The 17731-nt window shown below is 39.1% G+C and overlaps 3 protein-coding genes across 5 annotated transcripts; all 3 read right to left on the bottom strand.

Annotated features, from left to right (window-relative positions):
- Window positions 1–984: 984 nt before the first annotated feature.
- On the bottom strand, window positions 985–1899 carry LOC102610016 (uncharacterized). Its single transcript, XM_025101224.1, has one exon. It carries the CDS (start codon window positions 1897–1899, stop codon window positions 985–987), a length of 915 nt encoding a protein of 304 aa, XP_024956992.1.
- A 7058-nt stretch (window positions 1900–8957) lies between these two features.
- On the bottom strand, window positions 8958–11897 carry LOC102623003 (pentatricopeptide repeat-containing protein At2g17670). Of its 3 annotated transcripts, none has more exons than XM_006466987.4 (2): window positions 10339–11897; window positions 8958–9806 (listed from the first exon to the last, which is right to left on the bottom strand). In XM_006466987.4, the coding sequence occupies exon 1, from the start codon at window positions 11743–11745 to the stop codon at window positions 10348–10350; it is 1398 nt and encodes a 465-aa protein (XP_006467050.1). In that variant the 5' UTR covers window positions 11746–11897; the 3' UTR covers window positions 8958–9806; window positions 10339–10347. The 3 variants fall into 3 exon arrangements, with proteins under 3 accessions (XP_006467050.1, XP_006467049.1, XP_006467051.1); XM_006466986.4 differs by having other exon boundaries at window positions 8958–9801; XM_006466988.4 differs by having other exon boundaries at window positions 8958–9328.
- Window positions 11898–12007: 110 nt separating this feature from the next.
- LOC102623680 (basic endochitinase) lies at window positions 12008–13507 on the bottom strand. The gene is made up of 3 exons (XM_006466989.4): window positions 12970–13507; window positions 12659–12812; window positions 12008–12484 (listed from the first exon to the last, which is right to left on the bottom strand). The coding sequence occupies exons 1-3, from the start codon at window positions 13430–13432 to the stop codon at window positions 12112–12114; spliced, it is 990 nt and encodes a 329-aa protein (XP_006467052.2). The 5' UTR covers window positions 13433–13507; the 3' UTR covers window positions 12008–12111.
- Window positions 13508–17731: the final 4224 nt, after the last annotated feature.

Genomic DNA, 17731 nt, shown 5'->3' with positions numbered 1-17731 from the left:
AATTTTATGTTATGCCATATTTAAAGGAAGGTCTTAAATTACGTTGAATGTAACTTTCGGTACTCTCTCGTAATAATAGTCTCATTAATAGGACCGAATACTATTATTAACTCACAATAATAGTATTATTAATGGGACCGGATACTATTACTGTGAGAGGCCCTAAGTTTGGTGCAGCCATATTTAAATGATAAAGTGTTAAATAAAAAGAGTAGTGTAGATGACAAGCAACAATTAAAGACAGGGCATTGATAAGAGCTCAGAAGTGCAGGGCAGAACCTAGGACAGCTGCAGGCTGCAGCCCTCCAGAGTCCAGCGTGCAGCTAAAGGGAGAGTGTGGTGGGGCCGGGGGTGAGGTAGCATTCTGTCCAATTTCATTCATTAAGATGATCTCTCGATATCTTCCTTTCCTTGATAATTAAGTGTCTCCGTGCCTGTTCTCTTTTCCTGGCAGGTCACTGCAGTCGACTTGTCCTCCAGTCTTTTTTCGTGGGTGACGCGTCGTGTTGTTTGGATTTTTTTGTCTTTGTTACTTTATGTAAACGACGCGTCGTTTAAAACATTCGTTGTTCACTTCTTTTTTTTTTTTTGGAAAGCAACCCAATACCCGACCCACAGCAACTGCTCCGCTAGTTCAATTCTGCATTTTTCTGCTTGTCTATACATATTTCCTATTCATGAAGTTACATTACATATATACTTTCACAGGCATCCACCATTTGTATCGCCCTGCCTATTCCTCTACAGCAAAATGAAATGACCATAATTGTAAAACTGTCCATATTCAGTAAAAACAAAATTGAAAAGAGCAAACTCATACTGCATAAAAGGAAAATGGTAAATTAATATATATAGCAAAATAACAGTTTAATATTCACTCCTATTATGTTACAAAAAATTGGGTTTAATTTGAACATGCATGGACTAATCCTGTAAAGTCAATGTGGATACGTCATACATGCTAGTTTGATGTGAATATAAATTTCACATCTCAAGGTGTGAGTACATTGAGAAGGGAGACTCTATTTGAATTAAACGTCTAAAGAGACAATCTAATCTTGAATCAACACCCTTGATGCAAGAACCAAGTGTTTCTAATCTCCTGTGTGCTATTTGCACATCAACCTTGGCATCATTGTTTTTCAGGATTTGCCCATGTAACAAAAATAGGGCCGCATCAACATTCCCCACTTCATTAAAAATTTCTTGGCCTCCCTTAGACGCTACTGGCATCAATTTTCTGATCAATGACCACCCACCAGCCTTAGTCTTCAATTCCGGCATAGTAAGAAATAATAAGATAGATCGAAATATGGATATTGTAAGAGCTCTAGAATCCCTTAGAACGTTGATCACCATTGATAAATGTTGATCATTTCCATCTAGCATATCAGATGATGATTTAATACCGTTGCTTTCTGCTTTCTTCAATGCTCTAAGGCACTTGGCAATGTTCTTTTTTGACTTCCTTCTAAAGCTAATGTATGCATGAACATTGCTATCCATGCTTGAATCTCCGACTCTCCGTCTTAGAGCTGACTGAAGGTCTTGCGCTTGCTCTTTCATCATCAAAATCAACTCTCTTGCATTGCTGCATGCGCCTAGTAATCCAATTGATGTATCAAGAGCCTCTTCGACCAACTTTTTATGTTGCAGATTGCGTAGAGCTTTTTGGGTGCATGGAGACTGAATAAGTTCCTCAATGCAATTATACAACTCCGCTAGCCTGGTCAAACCGTTTTGAATTGACGATGAGGATGAAAATGATGATTCCCATGTCTTAAACTTATTCAATTCACCTTCAACCTTCAAAACATTGGGATGTAACCTGGCACTAGCAGGCAGGCTGATAGACCTTTGAGGAACTTGCATGATTTGCACCGCTGATGTGCTTGCCATCTTAATTTCCTTTAATTTCTCTGGAATATTACCAGTCAAAAATCACTCAAAATTCAAGCGATACTTGAAAGATAATCACTTTTCAGTTGATTTATAAGCATCCAGCGAGGGCTCCACTTGCTCCTTCAAGCCTCAGCACGAAGCATGTGATTGTAATATGACTCACCCAACCCGTGAAAGATCTTGTGATATTTTTAGCTACAAAAATGCAGGCCTTATTCTTTCTTTAATCGTATGGTCACGAAATAGGCTACACATTAGGCACCGTTAGCTTTTTCTGGAAATAATCTTGAAATTGTTCCCTGTTTCCTTGTCTCCCCAATCATTGATATTACCTTGTGCTAAACGAGGATTCGAATACAGGTTTCAAATTCTTAATTTGTGTGATTGCGAACATGAAAGGCTGGCCAATATATGATTGTCTAATTTCAAAGAGCCTAGAGAGGTTTATTATAGGCCATTGACCTAGTGGAAACAAATATTAACAAGATACGCGCGAAAGAAAACGACAAAACGAGGCAAGATTTTACAAATATTTGAACCTGAAATCCAAGAATCTAAGGCTACACCGAAGGGCAATTAGGGTGGGTACAGTAAAAATCAAACCCCAAATCCTCAACTTTCATTTCAATTGGCCAGCGTATTCCGTAGCTATCCGGACAACGTGCAATATAGCAAAAAATTTATTCATCTGAGCTAACGGTGGATTCTTGGCGGGGAAATCGCTCCAGCTTGCTAACGTGTTTATCACAAAATTTGGCTAAAACAGAGTACTGCCTACATGCTTCTTCTCGTTTGTGGTTGTTTCACTGCATTTTAACAGAGAGAACAGCCAGTCTTCCTTTGTAAAGCTCTCTCTCTCGAATAGAGAGGCTGGAATGAAAGTAGTGAGGGGTCATAAGGACCCGGGTGTTCACTCCATGGGAGTGTAAAGTAGATCATCATTCTAGTCCTTTAGCTATAGTGTGTTTGGCTAGGCTCTCTGGGGAAGCAGAGAGTATTCTTGGAGGAAGAGATTCGTAGTCATATTGGTGTGCTCACCCCCAGTTATTAGCTGCCATGGATACGGATGAATTAATTCGAAAATGCAAAGCAATAACTATCCGAGAGGAAGATAAAGCTAGAGTGACGTTGGAGGTGGACTTGAAAACTAAGAAAGAAAGAATGCTAGCAGGATGCTTAATGGGTAAAGTCCTTCTATCGAGAGGAGTTAATAAAGAAGGACTCAAGGCTGCGTTACAGTAGGTGTGGAGAACATTCAAAGAAGTCAAAATTGAGAGCTTGGGGAATAATATCTTCATGTTCAGATTTGCAGAAGAAACAGACAAAAAAAGGGTATTATCAGGGGGTCCGTGGCACTTTGATAGGGCATTAATAGTCCTAACTGAGCCCCAAGGGATCGGGGAAGTCACAAAACAATCCTTTAGCTGGACATCCTTTTGGGTGCAGATCCGGAACGTCCCAATTGCTTGTATGGAAAAAGACTTTCTTCAAGCATTAGGCGGGAAGATTGAGATAGTAGAGGAGGTTGAAACCGATGATAATGGAGACTGCTTTGGAGAATTTGCTAGAATCAGAATTTCAGTCAACATAACACAACCCCTGGAGAGAATATTGTTCCTCAAACAAGAAGGTGAGCCAGACATCCCAATGCTGGTGGTTTATGAACGACTGATAGACTTTTGCTTTTGTTGTGGGATCATTGGCCACCAATACAAGGAGTGTGAAAATTACCAGAGCCAACAAAAAGGAGAATTACCGTATGGGAATTGGATGAAAGCAACAACAGTAGGGAGCCAAGCAAGAAGATATCAAAAGAGGGAAAAATGGAGCTCTGGGGGGGGGGGTAAATCAGAAGAGAAAGCTGAAAGTTCAGAGAACCACAGCTCCTCTCAACAGCAAAGGCAGAAGCAAGCTAACCCATCAAGGGTAAACGGGTCGGAACCCATTGGGGGCGAAATGGGGCAAATCAGGGAGCATGACAAGAGGAGTGGTGTGGAGGGAGTAGGTGAGCAACATTTAATGAAGGAAGTGATAGAATCGATGGGAAAAAAGCAAGTAGACGGCTACAAGCAAGCTGAGGGCTTGGGAAATGGCACAGGCCATAGAAACGTGGAATTAGAGGCGGGAAATGGAAACCGAAAAGAGAGGGAAAGGGTGCAAGTGAACCAAATGAGAAAGGAGGAAGCTGAAATAGACGATGGGCTGGTAATTTCACAATTAAGGCCCAATAAGCGGAAATGGAAAAGACAAGCCCGAAGTCCAGAAGATGGGGAATCCAAATTTCAGATTAGGACTCAAAAAAGGCCAAGTAAGGAAAATGTCGGGCAAAACCCCAAGAAAAAAATGAAGTTAACTAGCTCCAGCAAACCAGAGCTTAACAAACTTAATCATTTCCCGCCAACAACAGGGGCCAAGATGAGCAAAGAGCTCTTGATGCTGGAAGACATGGAAGTAATGGAATCAAACTTTACAGAAGTATCGGCGGAGGCTGGCAATCAGCCCCGCCGAAAACCATGAAAATTATCAGTTGGAACGTTCGGGGTTTGGGGAATCCCCGAGCGTTTCAAGCCTTAAAAAAAATCATCCGTTTGCATGGTGCTCAAATTGTTTTTTTGTGCGAGACAAAGGTCTCAGTTGTGCAAATGAACGGAATTGCGAATAAGGTAAATTTTGACAGTTGCTTCGCGGTAAACTGTAGTGGTAGAGGTGGAGGCTTAGCGTTGCTTTGGAGTTCAGGAAGTAGGGTGCAAATCAAGTCTTTCAGCACGCACCATATCGATGCTGAAATACTAACGGCATCTAGTAAACGAATGAGGATTACAAGAGTGTATGGTCATCTAGTAACGGGGGAAAAAAAACATACTTGGACACTTCTGAGACGGCTGGCAGGTTTGTCTTTTAGCCCTTGGCTATGTTTTGGTGATTTTAACGAGGTTTTGCATCCGGGTGAGAAAAGGGGGGGGGGGGAATGATAGGAATGTGAATTTAATCAATGATTTTAGCGAAGCGTTGAGGGATTGTGACTTAAAGGATGTTGGGTTTAAGGGGTATCCGTTTACATGGAGTAATGGGAGATATGGGCCAGGTTTTGTGGAAGAAAGGTTAGATAGATTTGTTTGCAATAAAGAGTGGAGTGAAATTTTTGTGGACGGGGAAGCTAGCAATCTTGACACATGGTTTTCGGATCACTGCCCTGTGTTGATGGAAGTGCAATAGAGGAATGGGGGAATGATTCATGATGGAAGGCACCATTCAAGAATCCATTACGAGGATATGTGGAGCTCGTACGATCAATGTAAAGAAATCATCAAGGAAGAATGGAAGCTGTTCGGCAATTGGAGGAGTGAAAATCCAGTGCAAGTGTTTCGGAACTCAGCGAAAAAATCGATGGCTCGGCTGTTGTGTTGGAGCAAAGGGGAATTTAGAAGGCGGGAGAAGAAGCTAGAGGAGTTGAGGGTGCAGCTGCAGGGGCTAAAGCTTAGGAAGGTGCAATTTGAAAATAGAGTAGAAATAAAGAAAGTGGAAAAGCAAATTCAAAACATACTCATCGAGGAAGAAATCTTTTGGAAGCAGCGCTCAAGAGCGGATTGGCTAAAGGAAGGTGACAAGAATACAAAGTTTTTTCACAACAAGGCGTCGGCGAGGAAGAAGAAAAACAAAATATGGGGGATAGAGGACACCTCGGGAAGATGGACTGAGAAACCAAAGGAGATAGAGCAGGAATTTTGCAGCTATTTCAATAATCTGTTCGCAACAACTCAACCAAGTCAAGAGCAAATCTCAGCAGCAATGGAAGGCATGACCTCGAGAGTATCGGAAGATATGAATGAGATGTTAGAGAAACCTTTTTCAGCTGAGGAAGTGCCCAACCAAGGCTCCGGGTCCGGATGGATTGCCTGCAGTCTTTTACTAAAAGCATTGGCAAATGGTCAAAGATGGAGTCCTAGCTACTTGCCTGCACATACTTAATTCACAAGGCTCGGTAACTCCTATCAACCATACATATATTGCATTGATTCCAAAAGTTAGGAAGCCTAGAAAAGTCACAGAGTTTAGGCCTATAAGCTTGTGTAATGTTATCTATAGGATTGTTGCTAAATCAATTGCTAATAGGTTTAAACAAATTTTGCACAAAATCATCTCCCCAACGCAAAGTGCGTTTATCCCTCATAGGCTGATAACTGACAACATTATAGTTGGTTATGAATGTCTTCACAAAATAAGACATTGTAAGAGCAAAAGAAAGGGTTTGGTGGCATTAAAGCTTGATGTGAGCAAAGCATATGACAGATTAGAGTGGAGCTTTCTTGAGCAAATTATGAAACGCCTAGGCTTTTCCCATCAATGGATTAGTCTAATAATGAGGTGTATTAGTTCAGTATCCTTTTCGGTTATCATTAATGGATCGGTTAGGGGCTTTATCAAACCTCAAAGAGGGTTAAGGCAAGGCTGCCCCCTCTCCCCGTATTTGTTTATTACTTGTGCAGAGGCATTTTCCTCCTTGTTGCAGCAAGCTGAGCAGCAAAGACTTATTCATGGATTGTCATTTGAAAAAGAGTTGAAGATCTCGCATCTATTATTTGCGGATGACAGTCTTATTTTTTGCAGAGCTTCAGTTGCCGATTGCACAAAGCTGAAGATGATCTTGGACTGTTACTCTATGGCATCTGGGCAAATTTTTAACTTCGAGAAATCCTCTTTCTTTCTTAGTGGCAACGTCCAGCAAGCACAAGCTACTGCAATTAGAAACATATTTCATCTCAACATTGTGTCCAGGCATGAAAATTACCTAGGCCTTCCTGCTATGGTTGGGAGAAAGAGAAGTGGCTTCTTCAATGACATCAAGCTGAAAGTTCTTAACAAAATCTCAAGTTGGCAGCATAAATTTTTCTCATGTGGGGGTAAGGAGGTGTTGATTAAAGCAACTGTGCAAGCCATTCTAGCCTTCGCTATGAGTGTGTTTAAGATTCCATTGGGGATTTGTGAAGACATCCAAAGAATAGTGGCCAACTTCTGGTGGGGATCCAACAGGGAACGACGAAGTATTCACTGGTCGAAATGGGAGAAAATGAGTCAGGCCAAGTGCAAGGGGGGCATGGGATTTCGGGATTATGCAAGCTTCAACCAAGCTCTATTAGCGAAGCAAGGCTGGAGAATTCAGCAATGCCTCGATTCTTTGGTGGCCAGGGTTCTGCAAGCGCGGTACTTCCACTCATTCAATTTTTTGAATGCGAAGCTTGGCTCTAATCCTTCATATATTTGGAGGAGTATTTTGTGGGGAAGACAAATCATTTGTGCGAGCTCTAGATGGAGAATTGGAAATGGTCAAGATGTCCATATTCACAAGGCTAACTGGATTCCAAAACCTGTTACTTTCAAGCCTATGATTAAACCAACAATGCCTAGTGAGGCTCTAGTTTCTGAATTAATCAATGGTGAGAACTGTTGGGATGAGGAGCTGATTTACAGGCATTTTGATAAGATGGATGCTGATGTTATAACTCAAATTCCGCTACCGAGAAGATCAAGGGAGGATGAACTCATTTGGCATTATGGAAAGAGTGGCCAATATACTGTCAAAAGCGGTTACCAGACAGCTCTGAAAATTAGATTTCCAGCCATGCCTTCAAGCTCAGAGCCTTCGAAAAATGAGTGGAATATCATTTGGTCTCTTGCTTTGCCGCAGAAGATCAGAATTTTTATTTGGAGGGCAGCCAAAAACTTACTTCCTTCAGCTGAGAATTTATGGAAGAGGAAGATTGTCCAAGAGCCTACCTGCCAGCGTTGTAAAATGGGAATAGAGGATGTGTGTCATGCCTTAGTTGATTGTAAAGCAGCCAAGAAGGTTTGGAGACTATCCTTTTTTGATAATGATATTCAAGCAGCCCCTGGGCAGGATATTTTGAGCTTGTTGCATGGCATGAAAAGATTGAGAAGCAAAGCTAATGTAGGCTTGTTTGCCGCGATTCTCTGGGCAATGTGGAATGCAAGGAACCAATGGCTGTTCAAAGGCAAGCGAGAGAACCCCCAATCTGTTGTGGCTGAAGCTGAAGCTGTGATGGAGGCTTATAAGAGAGTGCAGCCTTCAGCTGATGTAAGCTATGGAAAGCAGCAGCAAGTGGCACAGCTGGAATGGAATCCCCCTCAAGAAGGTTTTGTTAAGATCAACACTGATGCCGCTACCAACTCATAAAAGAATCTTGCTAGGTTGGGGGCTGTGATTATAGATGAAACGGGGCAAGTGACAGCAGCTGCGATCAAGGTTTCAAAATTCCATGGTAGTGTAGCTTATGCTGAGGCAGAAGCTATGGAATGAGGCTTGCAGGTGGCAAGAGATGCGCAGGTGAAAGAGGTAATTTTGGAGTCAGATTCGCAAGAAGTAGTTAATTTAGTAAACAACAGACAGGGCAGCAGATCCGAGGTCTATTGGGTAGTGTTGGAAATTCAAAAATTGAAAGAAAGCTTCGATCATGTTAGTTGTGTGTATACACATAGATCTTGCAATGCCATTGCCCATTCTCTAGCTAAATTAGCATTAGAGAAATGTGAAACTGTTGTATAGAAGGGTTCATACCCTCTACAAATCATGTATCTATTATCTCCTCTGAATTAATAGAAGTTTCTTTTCAAAAAAAAAAAAAAAAACAGAGAGAACAGCCAATCTTCCATAAGTTTATGTTGAATTCTTTTATTGGAATTGATCATGATTCAGGGCAATGCTATTGTTTGGTCGGTGACCAGTTAGTGATAATTGCAGTGTGATAAAATGTTTAAATAATGTCCTTTCATTAGAATTTTTTTTTAAAAAAATGGTTTAGATAATGAATTGTCCATACTCAAAACTACATAACATATCAGGCTTCGGGTTGCTCAGCAAAACTGCAAAAGGGTATACACTTGACCAAAAAGCAATGCCAAGAATCACTTAAATTGTCTTTCAGCTTGTGCTTCCAACAATAATCAAATGAGAGAATCATTTTCCTTTTGAGATTGCAGTATCAGTGCTAAAAAATTGAAACAAAACAATAAATGGTATTCTCCCAGACCAAGAACTTGTAAAAAGACAACCAAAACGCAATTTATACAGCTCCTTCTGGAATCAAAATTAGTGATACACAATTTATACAATTGTAAATGCAACTTTTATGCAGAAACGACCTCTCTGGGCTGATTATCCAAAAGCAGAATCTTTCAACAATTAAATGAAAGTAAAGATGGGCATAATGTGAACAATTATTCCAGCCAGAAAGAAAAGTCTCTGATCCAAGATCAAGTTGCAGAAGTCACAATATGCGTGCCTTTCAGACATCCCTCCTTACATTCCCTAAGCCATTATATCAGCTCATCCATACATCAGCAACATTTGATACATGAAATAAACTTTGACAAAAATCAAAGTGTGTTCCATTAGCAGACCAACAGTAAACTGCAGATAATAGAGAAGTGAGGAAAAAAAAAAGAAAAAAGAAAAAAGGAAAAGACAGTTATGGCCAATTTAACAGGAGCACAAAGGGAAAAACAGGCCGGTGTGAGAGTTGAAAACAAAGCTTCCAAAAATCTTCAGTGCCAAGTATTAGTGCAGCCGATTGTAGCTCTCAAATTAGTAGAATAGTTGTCCTCAAACCAGTAAAGTAGAACTCGACAAGTCTCAGCAGCATTGCAAAGTATATTGTAGATCACCTAGAATATTACTTCTAAGGTTTGGAAACTCATAGTTACACTTTTGTAACTTGTAGTTGTCTTAATTTCTCCAAAACAGTTGTCACTCTCAGATGTCTGCTGTATTAGATAGACTGCAGGTCTACAAAATTGCATATGGATATCTCCTGCATTGTTTGGCTGAGGGAGGGACAGGTGACAACTCAAACCAAAACCTACAACAGCCTCAGCATAAAAGAGCTGGGCTTTGAGAATGCAATGAACATGTCATTTCACACCAGATATCACAGCTTAAAATTAACATGCAGAAGCTAGCCGTACGATAAAGAGGACACCTCAAGTTCCATGTAGAAGTCCCAAGACCCTGTACTGTTGGACCAGTAGTGATGTCCCCTTTCCTTTTATACTAGTTATCTCAAATAGCATCATCATATCGTAATTAAGTTACGTAGTTCTTCTCGAATTGATTTGCATATAATTGCCTAATCATCAAATCAATTACAGACTAGCATAATGGTCCGATTGCTCAATTGTGTCTTTATTTAAACTCTACACAGCAAACATGCTAGAACTGCTAATGAGGAATGCAACAGGAATGACAAATGAAGAAACATATTATAAGAAGTGTGTGAATCAAAACATTTTTTGAAATTTCAATTCAGTGCATGAACTGAGTCTGCTATAAACGTGATTAGAATAGTAAAATATAAGCCAAACACAGAAAAACATACAAAATAACTGGCAACTAAAGAGATTGAGATAGTAATGAAAACATACCAATCATAATCATACAGCATGGCCTTGCTCTTTAGCTTTCTTCAGCCACTTAAGTGTGCTCTCCAACGTTGTGTAGGCAGCCACATCAGTCAAACTCTTACTCTCAACTGCATAATCGAAAACTTCATAAGCCTCAGCAACCTTACCATGCCTACAAAGTGCCCTCACAAGTGTGGCATAAGCAGCAGTCTCGAGCTTCACACCACCCTCCTTCATCGCCCGATACAATTCAATCCCTTTCTCCATCAACCTCGACTTACACAGTCCATAAAGCAATGTATTATACGTGCATGAATTTGGACTACATCCTTTACCCTCCATCTCCTCCAACAACGCCAATGCACCCAGCGCATCCCCTTCCCTACACATTCCATTCATCAATGAAGTATACGTAACAGCATCAGGAAGAAACCCTGCTTCCACCATGATTTTCAAGAACTTCTTTGCTTCACCCACTCTCCCACATTTGGACAACCCAAAAATCAACGTATTATATGTAACAAGATCAGGCTCAACGCCTTCCTCTTTCATTTTATTATAAACACCAATAACTTCACCTCCTCTACTCAAATTACAATACCCTTTCATAATAGTATTGTACACAAAACAATCAGGCTTAAACCCCGAATCACTCAAGGCACTAACCAATCTCATAGCCTCACGTAAATTCTTAGTATTGCAAACATTATCGATCAAAATGGTATAAGTGACAAGATTTGGCTTTATACCCAATGAAGCACGCATTTGATCAACAAAATTGTAAACAGTAGTCAGAGAGCGACATTTACACAAACACTTGACAAGAAAATTGTAGGTAAAAATATCAGGGGGGAAGCTGTTTAAAGATAAGCCTTTTACCAATTCAATAGCATCGTCTAAGCGATTGACAGAACATAAGGACCTGACAGCGATGTCAGTGGTTCCTTGATTGGGCGGGTACCCATTAGTGGTCATGAGACTAAGCGTTTTGCGGATAGAGGAGAAGCTATTATCAGGTGCTTGGCAGGACTGGGCGAGTAAGATGTGGTAAGTTGAGCGGTCGGGGTTGAAAGATGGGTTAGCTTTGATCATGTGGTTGAGAAGGGAGATGGAGTCATCAACGGTGGAGATGGAAGCGTAGGACTGGAGGAGGGAGTTGTGGAAGGTACGATCACGTGGGGTCTGCATTGTGGCTGTTACGAGGGAATTGAAGATTTTTATGGCTTCCGATAATTCTGGGGATTTGAAGATAACAGCCGGTGCAGGCGTCTTTTTTTCAGATTTATTTGCTGCTGCTGATTTTTTAGAGGGGTTTTCATTTTTGTAGAGAAATTGATGAGGGGATTTTAGGGCTTGCGTTGGTGCCGGTGTTTTGAGAAGGTTGTTCGACGAAATTGCTGTGCGGAGAGCCGGAGGAATTTTGCCCATTTTGGTGTGCGAAATTAATTTCGCGATTGCTTGTTCTTTGGTTTCCTCTGCAAATTTGAGTCGCAGGGTTTGATTTGATTTTTTTTTTTTTTGGAAGGGTTTTTTGATTTGATTTGAGGCTGAGAGTGGGGGAAAGATTGGTGTACAAAGTGGGCTGGAGCTGGTTTAAACGGGCTTTTTGTGAAATTTCACTGTTAACTTTACAAGGCCCAATCAAGGCACCACTTTTGCCTCATGCAAGTATAAAACGAGATGCTCGACAAACAAGTAATTAACCCCCATTTGTTGGCTTTTATTTTATTATTTAGAAGATGGAATTAACATATCACATCATTATTATTATTGATTAACTTGGACAAGTTACGGCTAAGCATTAAAGGGTCTTTGGTTGTTGCAGTCCAAATTGTTGCCGTAGCTGACTTTCAAAATGTCACAGTATCTCTTGTAGAACCCGATGCGATCCTCCGCATTCGGATTCGAACCTTTACCACATTCAATGCCACCATTGATGATGTTGGTGATAACCCCATAACCAGGAAGGCGACCAGCTTGAGTATCGGCGGCTGATGGCTTCCATTGGCCTGTGATAACATCGTGGCATGAAGGTTTTGGTGACTGTCGGGTCATCCAGAACCAGAAAGCAGTCTTGAACGAAATAGTAGGATCATTTGCCACAGCATCTGGGTTGCGAAGCAAGTCAACGTTTATGGCTTTTCCTGCTGGACCGTAGTTGTAGTTGCTGCATCATGATTCATGCGTGGGCGAAGTCAATCATTACTTCGAGCTAATTAATATATTATTGTTTTACTTCTACATATATATACAAATTAAGTTAATTTAAATCTAAACTGATTACTAATGATGGTGAGACCTACGTACGACTAGTTCTCTAGCTAGCTAATTACGAACTTACTATGAAATCTGGATGGGACCTCGGCCAAAATACTTTTTCCCAGGTGCACATGGCCATTGTTGACTTGGTTGACAATAATCTCCAGGGTTTCCTTGCTCCTGCTTGAAGCAATATCCCCATGCATATGGACCATCGGGCGCAGTAGGCCAGCCACCTTCAAATTAAATATATTTGCATTGCATTAATTGACTTCGTTAAAATTCATTTAATTAATTAATCAATTATTAGCCACCATAAAATATACGTATGTATAATTTAAATTGGTCACCTAATGCAGCTAAACAAAAAAAAAAAAAATCAATTAAAATAACCTGTAGTTTCATGTGAAGTTTGAGCCAAAAAGGCCGCGATTTCTCTTTTGCGAGTATCGGTGTTACCGGTTGTTCCGAAGGCACCAAAGGAATTGGCGGCAGCGATGAAAGCGTCGTAAGTGTAAAAACCTTTTCCTTGGCAAGCAGCATCATTACGATGCTTCAACAGCTGTTCAAATAGGTCCCTGCTAATTAGTGAACCGATATTGTTCCCGCCGCCGCTTGGAGCAGGTACGGGAGTCGGATTAGTCGGCGTGGGTGAGGGTGACCCACTGCACTGGCTTTGGCAGCCATTGGTGCAATAAGCAGGAGTGTTGCCGCAGAAGCCAAATTTGCTGCAACACAGTCCTCCTGGACATACAGCTCCTCCAGCCTGGCTGCCACACTGTTCAGCCGACGCCAGATTGATCCACAATGCCAGAGCTAGAGCCGAACCCCATAATAATCTCATATACAACTCCATTAACTTAATTTCTTTTTATTACTATGATCAGTTTTTTGTTTTTTTTTGGGGCAATTTATCAAGCCATATATATGTATACATTTGGCTTGAAGAATTTAATTTATAGCCGCTAGCTACATATTGGACGTAACGTGTACCAACATGTGCATGCTCTCAATCCCATTATCTTAACTCTTTATTAATTTGACTATTCAACATTAGATGGCGATACACGTTGTCTGTCGGCTACACGGCAAAATTTTTGCAGAGAGGAAAGGACTATAATAAACGTTGTCCTTCGGCTACACGGCTAGACTTCTGTCCAAAGGAAATATATATGATCAGCTACTTTGAATTATTCTTGGATGTTGATAAGATCGGTGAGAGCATCAAGAAAAGTCTAAGGAGAAACAATTAATGATTACCCTCCACGGAAATTTTTTATATTATTACATTAGATATCAAAATCTTTGTTAATATATATGCCGAGAAGATTGCGGGGAATCACATGCAGTACGCTGTTGATTATCAATTTATCAATAATCAATCTCTTTATTTGCGAAACATAAATTGTTGTTGACACCAACGATGGGTCAGTATTGGACCAGCTGGCTTTAGAAAATTTTGAAGAGTAATTTTTATCGATTTATAATTGTTTTAAATTTGTGATAGGCGCTCCAATTCAGTATTAAAATTGTCCGGATAATTTTGAAGAGTTTTAAATTTAAACCTCGTTCATTTTTTTTTTTTAAAAAATTATTAATTATTTTGAATCTAGAAACATGAATTAGTCAAAAAAATTATTAATTATTTTGAATCTAGAAACATGAATTAGTCACACCTAAATGAAGACTAAAGAAATTTAACAAAACAAGGGAATGATTAAAAAACATGAAACTATAAATGATTTCCCTCCTGTTCTTCTTCTTCTTCTTCTTCTTAGTTATATACATGCAAATATTGTATATTATCGCATTGACTATGAAATCACCATATATCATTTTTAAAACACAAAACCTTGCAACGATAATGTGATTAATAAAAATTTATCAATAAATAATAATATAATAAAAATTTAGGTAGCATGCTACATACATGACACCTAAAATCAAAGAGTTACAGAATGTAAAACAGCTGAGCTATCATGAGCGAATAATCAAAGCATATTCATTCCAAAGTGAGAAAGATTGAACTAAAATAACATGCCAAGGCTGCAAAATTTTTTATTAAAAATATTAAATTAAATTTGTGATCTAAGCTAATTTTCTTGATTGAACAGCAGATGCAAGACTGGCCCTCCATCATATATGTGTGTGTGTGTGTGTAGTAACAGCCTGCCCGGTGCAAAAACTATGCAACAGGGCAACTCTATCTCTACGGACAACGAGAGCAAAGCTTCATTCCCATTAAAACCAAGATCGAAAACGAAAAGTATCTTTCCCCTTGATTTTTTTGGCCTTTTGAAAATTGGCTATTTATGATTCACATAAAAATATTTCTCTCTTCCTCTTCTATGAGAGGCTATTTATGATTCGGCGTATTTGCTATAACTGAGGAGTTCTAAAACAAATTAAATTCTTCAACACGCAAATGAATAAAAATCCAGCGAGCATCAACAAACAAACCCAGCAAACTGGCCAGTAGAGTTTGAAGAACAGAAACAGCAAACAAGAAATAGTCGAGAACAGCTATGAGAGTGCATTTATACTATTGTCAAGAACAGCTTTGCCTTTGGTGACAAATCGAAAATTCCGAAAAAGCAACAGCAATCTGCAAAGTAAATCCATAAGAAGAAGGACTTGCTGAGGTGGTGAGGGTAATATAGTTCTATCATGTGAATATGGGATAGAGCAACGAGTCTTATGGTTAGATAGCAATGGGTGGGTCATACAGTGAGACCCACCAAATTTAATATTAAAAATACTAATGAATGCCACAATAGAACCACTATTATGCCACAAAGAGTGGTTGCATTAAGATATATATCCGGCCAACTCAACATAGAATAAATTTTCATATTGACCACCTTACGCTAGCCCATAAAAACAAGGAAACTGCATTTTTTTTTAAGGAATTATAGAATACATCATAAGTATCATATGAGCCATATAACAAATTAATAATGTTATGCTATATGTGTATTTATTTTAAAATATTATTATAATTATATAATCTCTAATGTATTTTACAATTTATCCTTCTTCAAAGTGCGACTACAAATTAAAGAAACTGATCAGCATGGATCATTTCTAGCATACAAATAAATCTTGATCTTGTCTTATTAAATGATTCATCCTGTCTTATTAAATGATCTTCAAATACAAGATATTTCCAATATTACATAGTAATGAATATAATAATTATTAATTATAATTTTTTATTGGGATGATTGCCATTGGACTCCTCAAAACACTTAATGCACTTGAGTTGAGTTGAGAGTTTTCTCTTTTTAAAGAGATTCTAGAATACTTTTTTTTTTTTTGGATACATTGGAGCCTAGTAAAAACTAGGCTAGAGTGCTTCTATAATATTACACTTACTTAATGTATTTATGACGTATGCACATTTGTTTTAAACAATCATAATGTAATTAATAGTTATATTTAATACCTGCGCACTTGTCTTATATGCATTAAGTGGGTTTAATGCGTTAGAATTACTCTATAATCTCTCCTCCCTTTAAAGCAAGACAATTTAGGGTGCAGTTGCAAAGGGTGTTTAATTCGCAATAATTTGATTTGGGTTCTTTTGGATTAGCAAAGCAATATCCCCATGCGTGTAGACCATCATCTGCTTCTGCCCGCCCTCCTGCTCGATCGATCGAGCTCAAATATTATCAACTTAATTAATTAATAAATAAATTATATGCCTGTTTATATATGTTTAATCTAATGAATCAATTAATGATAAAAAAATATTACACTTCGCTAGCCCAGCGTACTATTTATACGCACAAATTGAATGTATACTAAGTAACCTGTAGGTCCATGAGAAGTTTGAGCCAAAAAAGTTGCAAGTTTCTTCTTACGCGTAATATAGTTATCAGTTGTGCCAAACCGGTTTAAAGGATTTGGCAGCAGTAATGGAAGCATCATAAATACAGAATCGATTACTTTGGCATCTAACGTCGTTTCTGTATTTAAGCAGCTGATCAAAAAGAGCTGAGGTGATTACAATGAGCCACATTGGCTCTGACAATTAACTCCGCGGTGTTGAGGTGTGTTGCCGCACCATCCGTACTCGCTGCAGCACACAGCTCCTCCAGCTTGTCTTCCGCACTGTTCTGCTGAAGCTATTCCCCGTAGAAAATAGAAATGACAACAAAGCTATTACATACTAAGAAACGGAAACCGTGTGCAACTTCATTTTTTGTAATTTTATTTATTGGCTATTCTGGTCCAAGTGGCGGCCTGCGTGTTAATTGGGACGACTACTTCACTTGTTTAAAATCAAAATTTTCCAAGAAAGTCAGCGATTTAATGATCGACGGACGACATTTTAAATCTTGCTCAAAATCAGAATTGTAAGGCTAACGTGATGTACTCTAAAATTTCTCCTCAATCTAATAATATACCTGCATTCTATGACTTTATCCTCAATATAATAATCTAGCTGCAGTTTTATGACTTTATGCGCATATATGAAAAACGACGATATTCAATTAAATTCTTCTTCTTCTTCTTCCTCTCAATGTTTGTCCTTTAGCCTGCGATTACGATATGTGTTAGTCAATGTTTATCCTTTTAGGCTGCGATCAAGATATGTGTTGTGCGACTAACATACTAATCTTTAACGGATGCCATGCCTACGTGCGTATGTAAAGGGAAAATTATACATTGCGCTCTGTTGCCTACGTGTGTACGTGAAGGGAAGATTATACATTGGATTCTGTAGGCCCGTGGTAAAGAATGAGGGAGTGAGTTCCAAGTCCCTATAATTTTCCTCTAATAAGAGAGCAGTATACTCTCTAAAATTAGAGTAGATTCCTCTTCAGCAAAGAAATATTACTCTGGACGTGTAAAATATTAGTAGTGTTTTAATCAAAGAGGCATCGAATGACATTAACTTACGGCCTTCATAGAAATTGCGTAACACGTAATACGTATGTCCTCCTAGACTCTGTTGATCTAATTCTTCTTTCTTGGCAATGGCATGCAGCGGTTAATACTTATTATTATATCTTCCTTGTTCTGAGATGATAAGTTGATTGAATCATTTTTAAATAATACTGAGTTGTGCCTTTATCCCACTAAAACACGCTTAAGTTCCGATAAGTTTCAGTTCACTTTGTGCCCCATGACAATAATTAAATAATTAGAG

The sequence above is a fragment of the Citrus sinensis genome, chromosome 7 (genome assembly GCF_022201045.2).
Source record: "Citrus sinensis cultivar Valencia sweet orange chromosome 7, DVS_A1.0, whole genome shotgun sequence".
Lineage (NCBI taxonomy): Eukaryota > Viridiplantae > Streptophyta > Magnoliopsida > Sapindales > Rutaceae > Citrus > Citrus sinensis.
The sequence above is the reverse complement of the archived record's forward strand: the minus strand, read 5'-3'. Positions and strand labels throughout refer to the sequence as shown.

What these genes read in the sequence shown, in the direction of transcription:
- LOC102623003 (XM_006466987.4), bottom strand. Translation starts at nt 11,745, where the DNA reads ATGGGCAAAATTCCTCCGGCTCTCCGCACAGCAATTTCGTCGAACAAC.
- LOC102623680 (XM_006466989.4), bottom strand. Translation starts at nt 13,432, where the DNA reads ATGGAGTTGTATATGAGATTATTATGGGGTTCGGCTCTAGCTCTGGCA. An exon ending in AACTTCACATGAAACTACAG is followed by an intron (nt 12,813 to 12,969) that starts GTTATTTTAATT and finishes TTTAATTTGAAG; the next exon opens with GTGGCTGGCCTACTGCGCCC. An exon ending in GGTCCCATCCAGATTTCATA is followed by an intron (nt 12,485 to 12,658) that starts GTAAGTTCGTAA and finishes ATCATGATGCAG; the next exon opens with CAACTACAACTACGGTCCAG.
- LOC102610016 (XM_025101224.1), bottom strand. Translation starts at nt 1,899, where the DNA reads ATGGCAAGCACATCAGCGGTGCAAATCATGCAAGTTCCTCAAAGGTCT.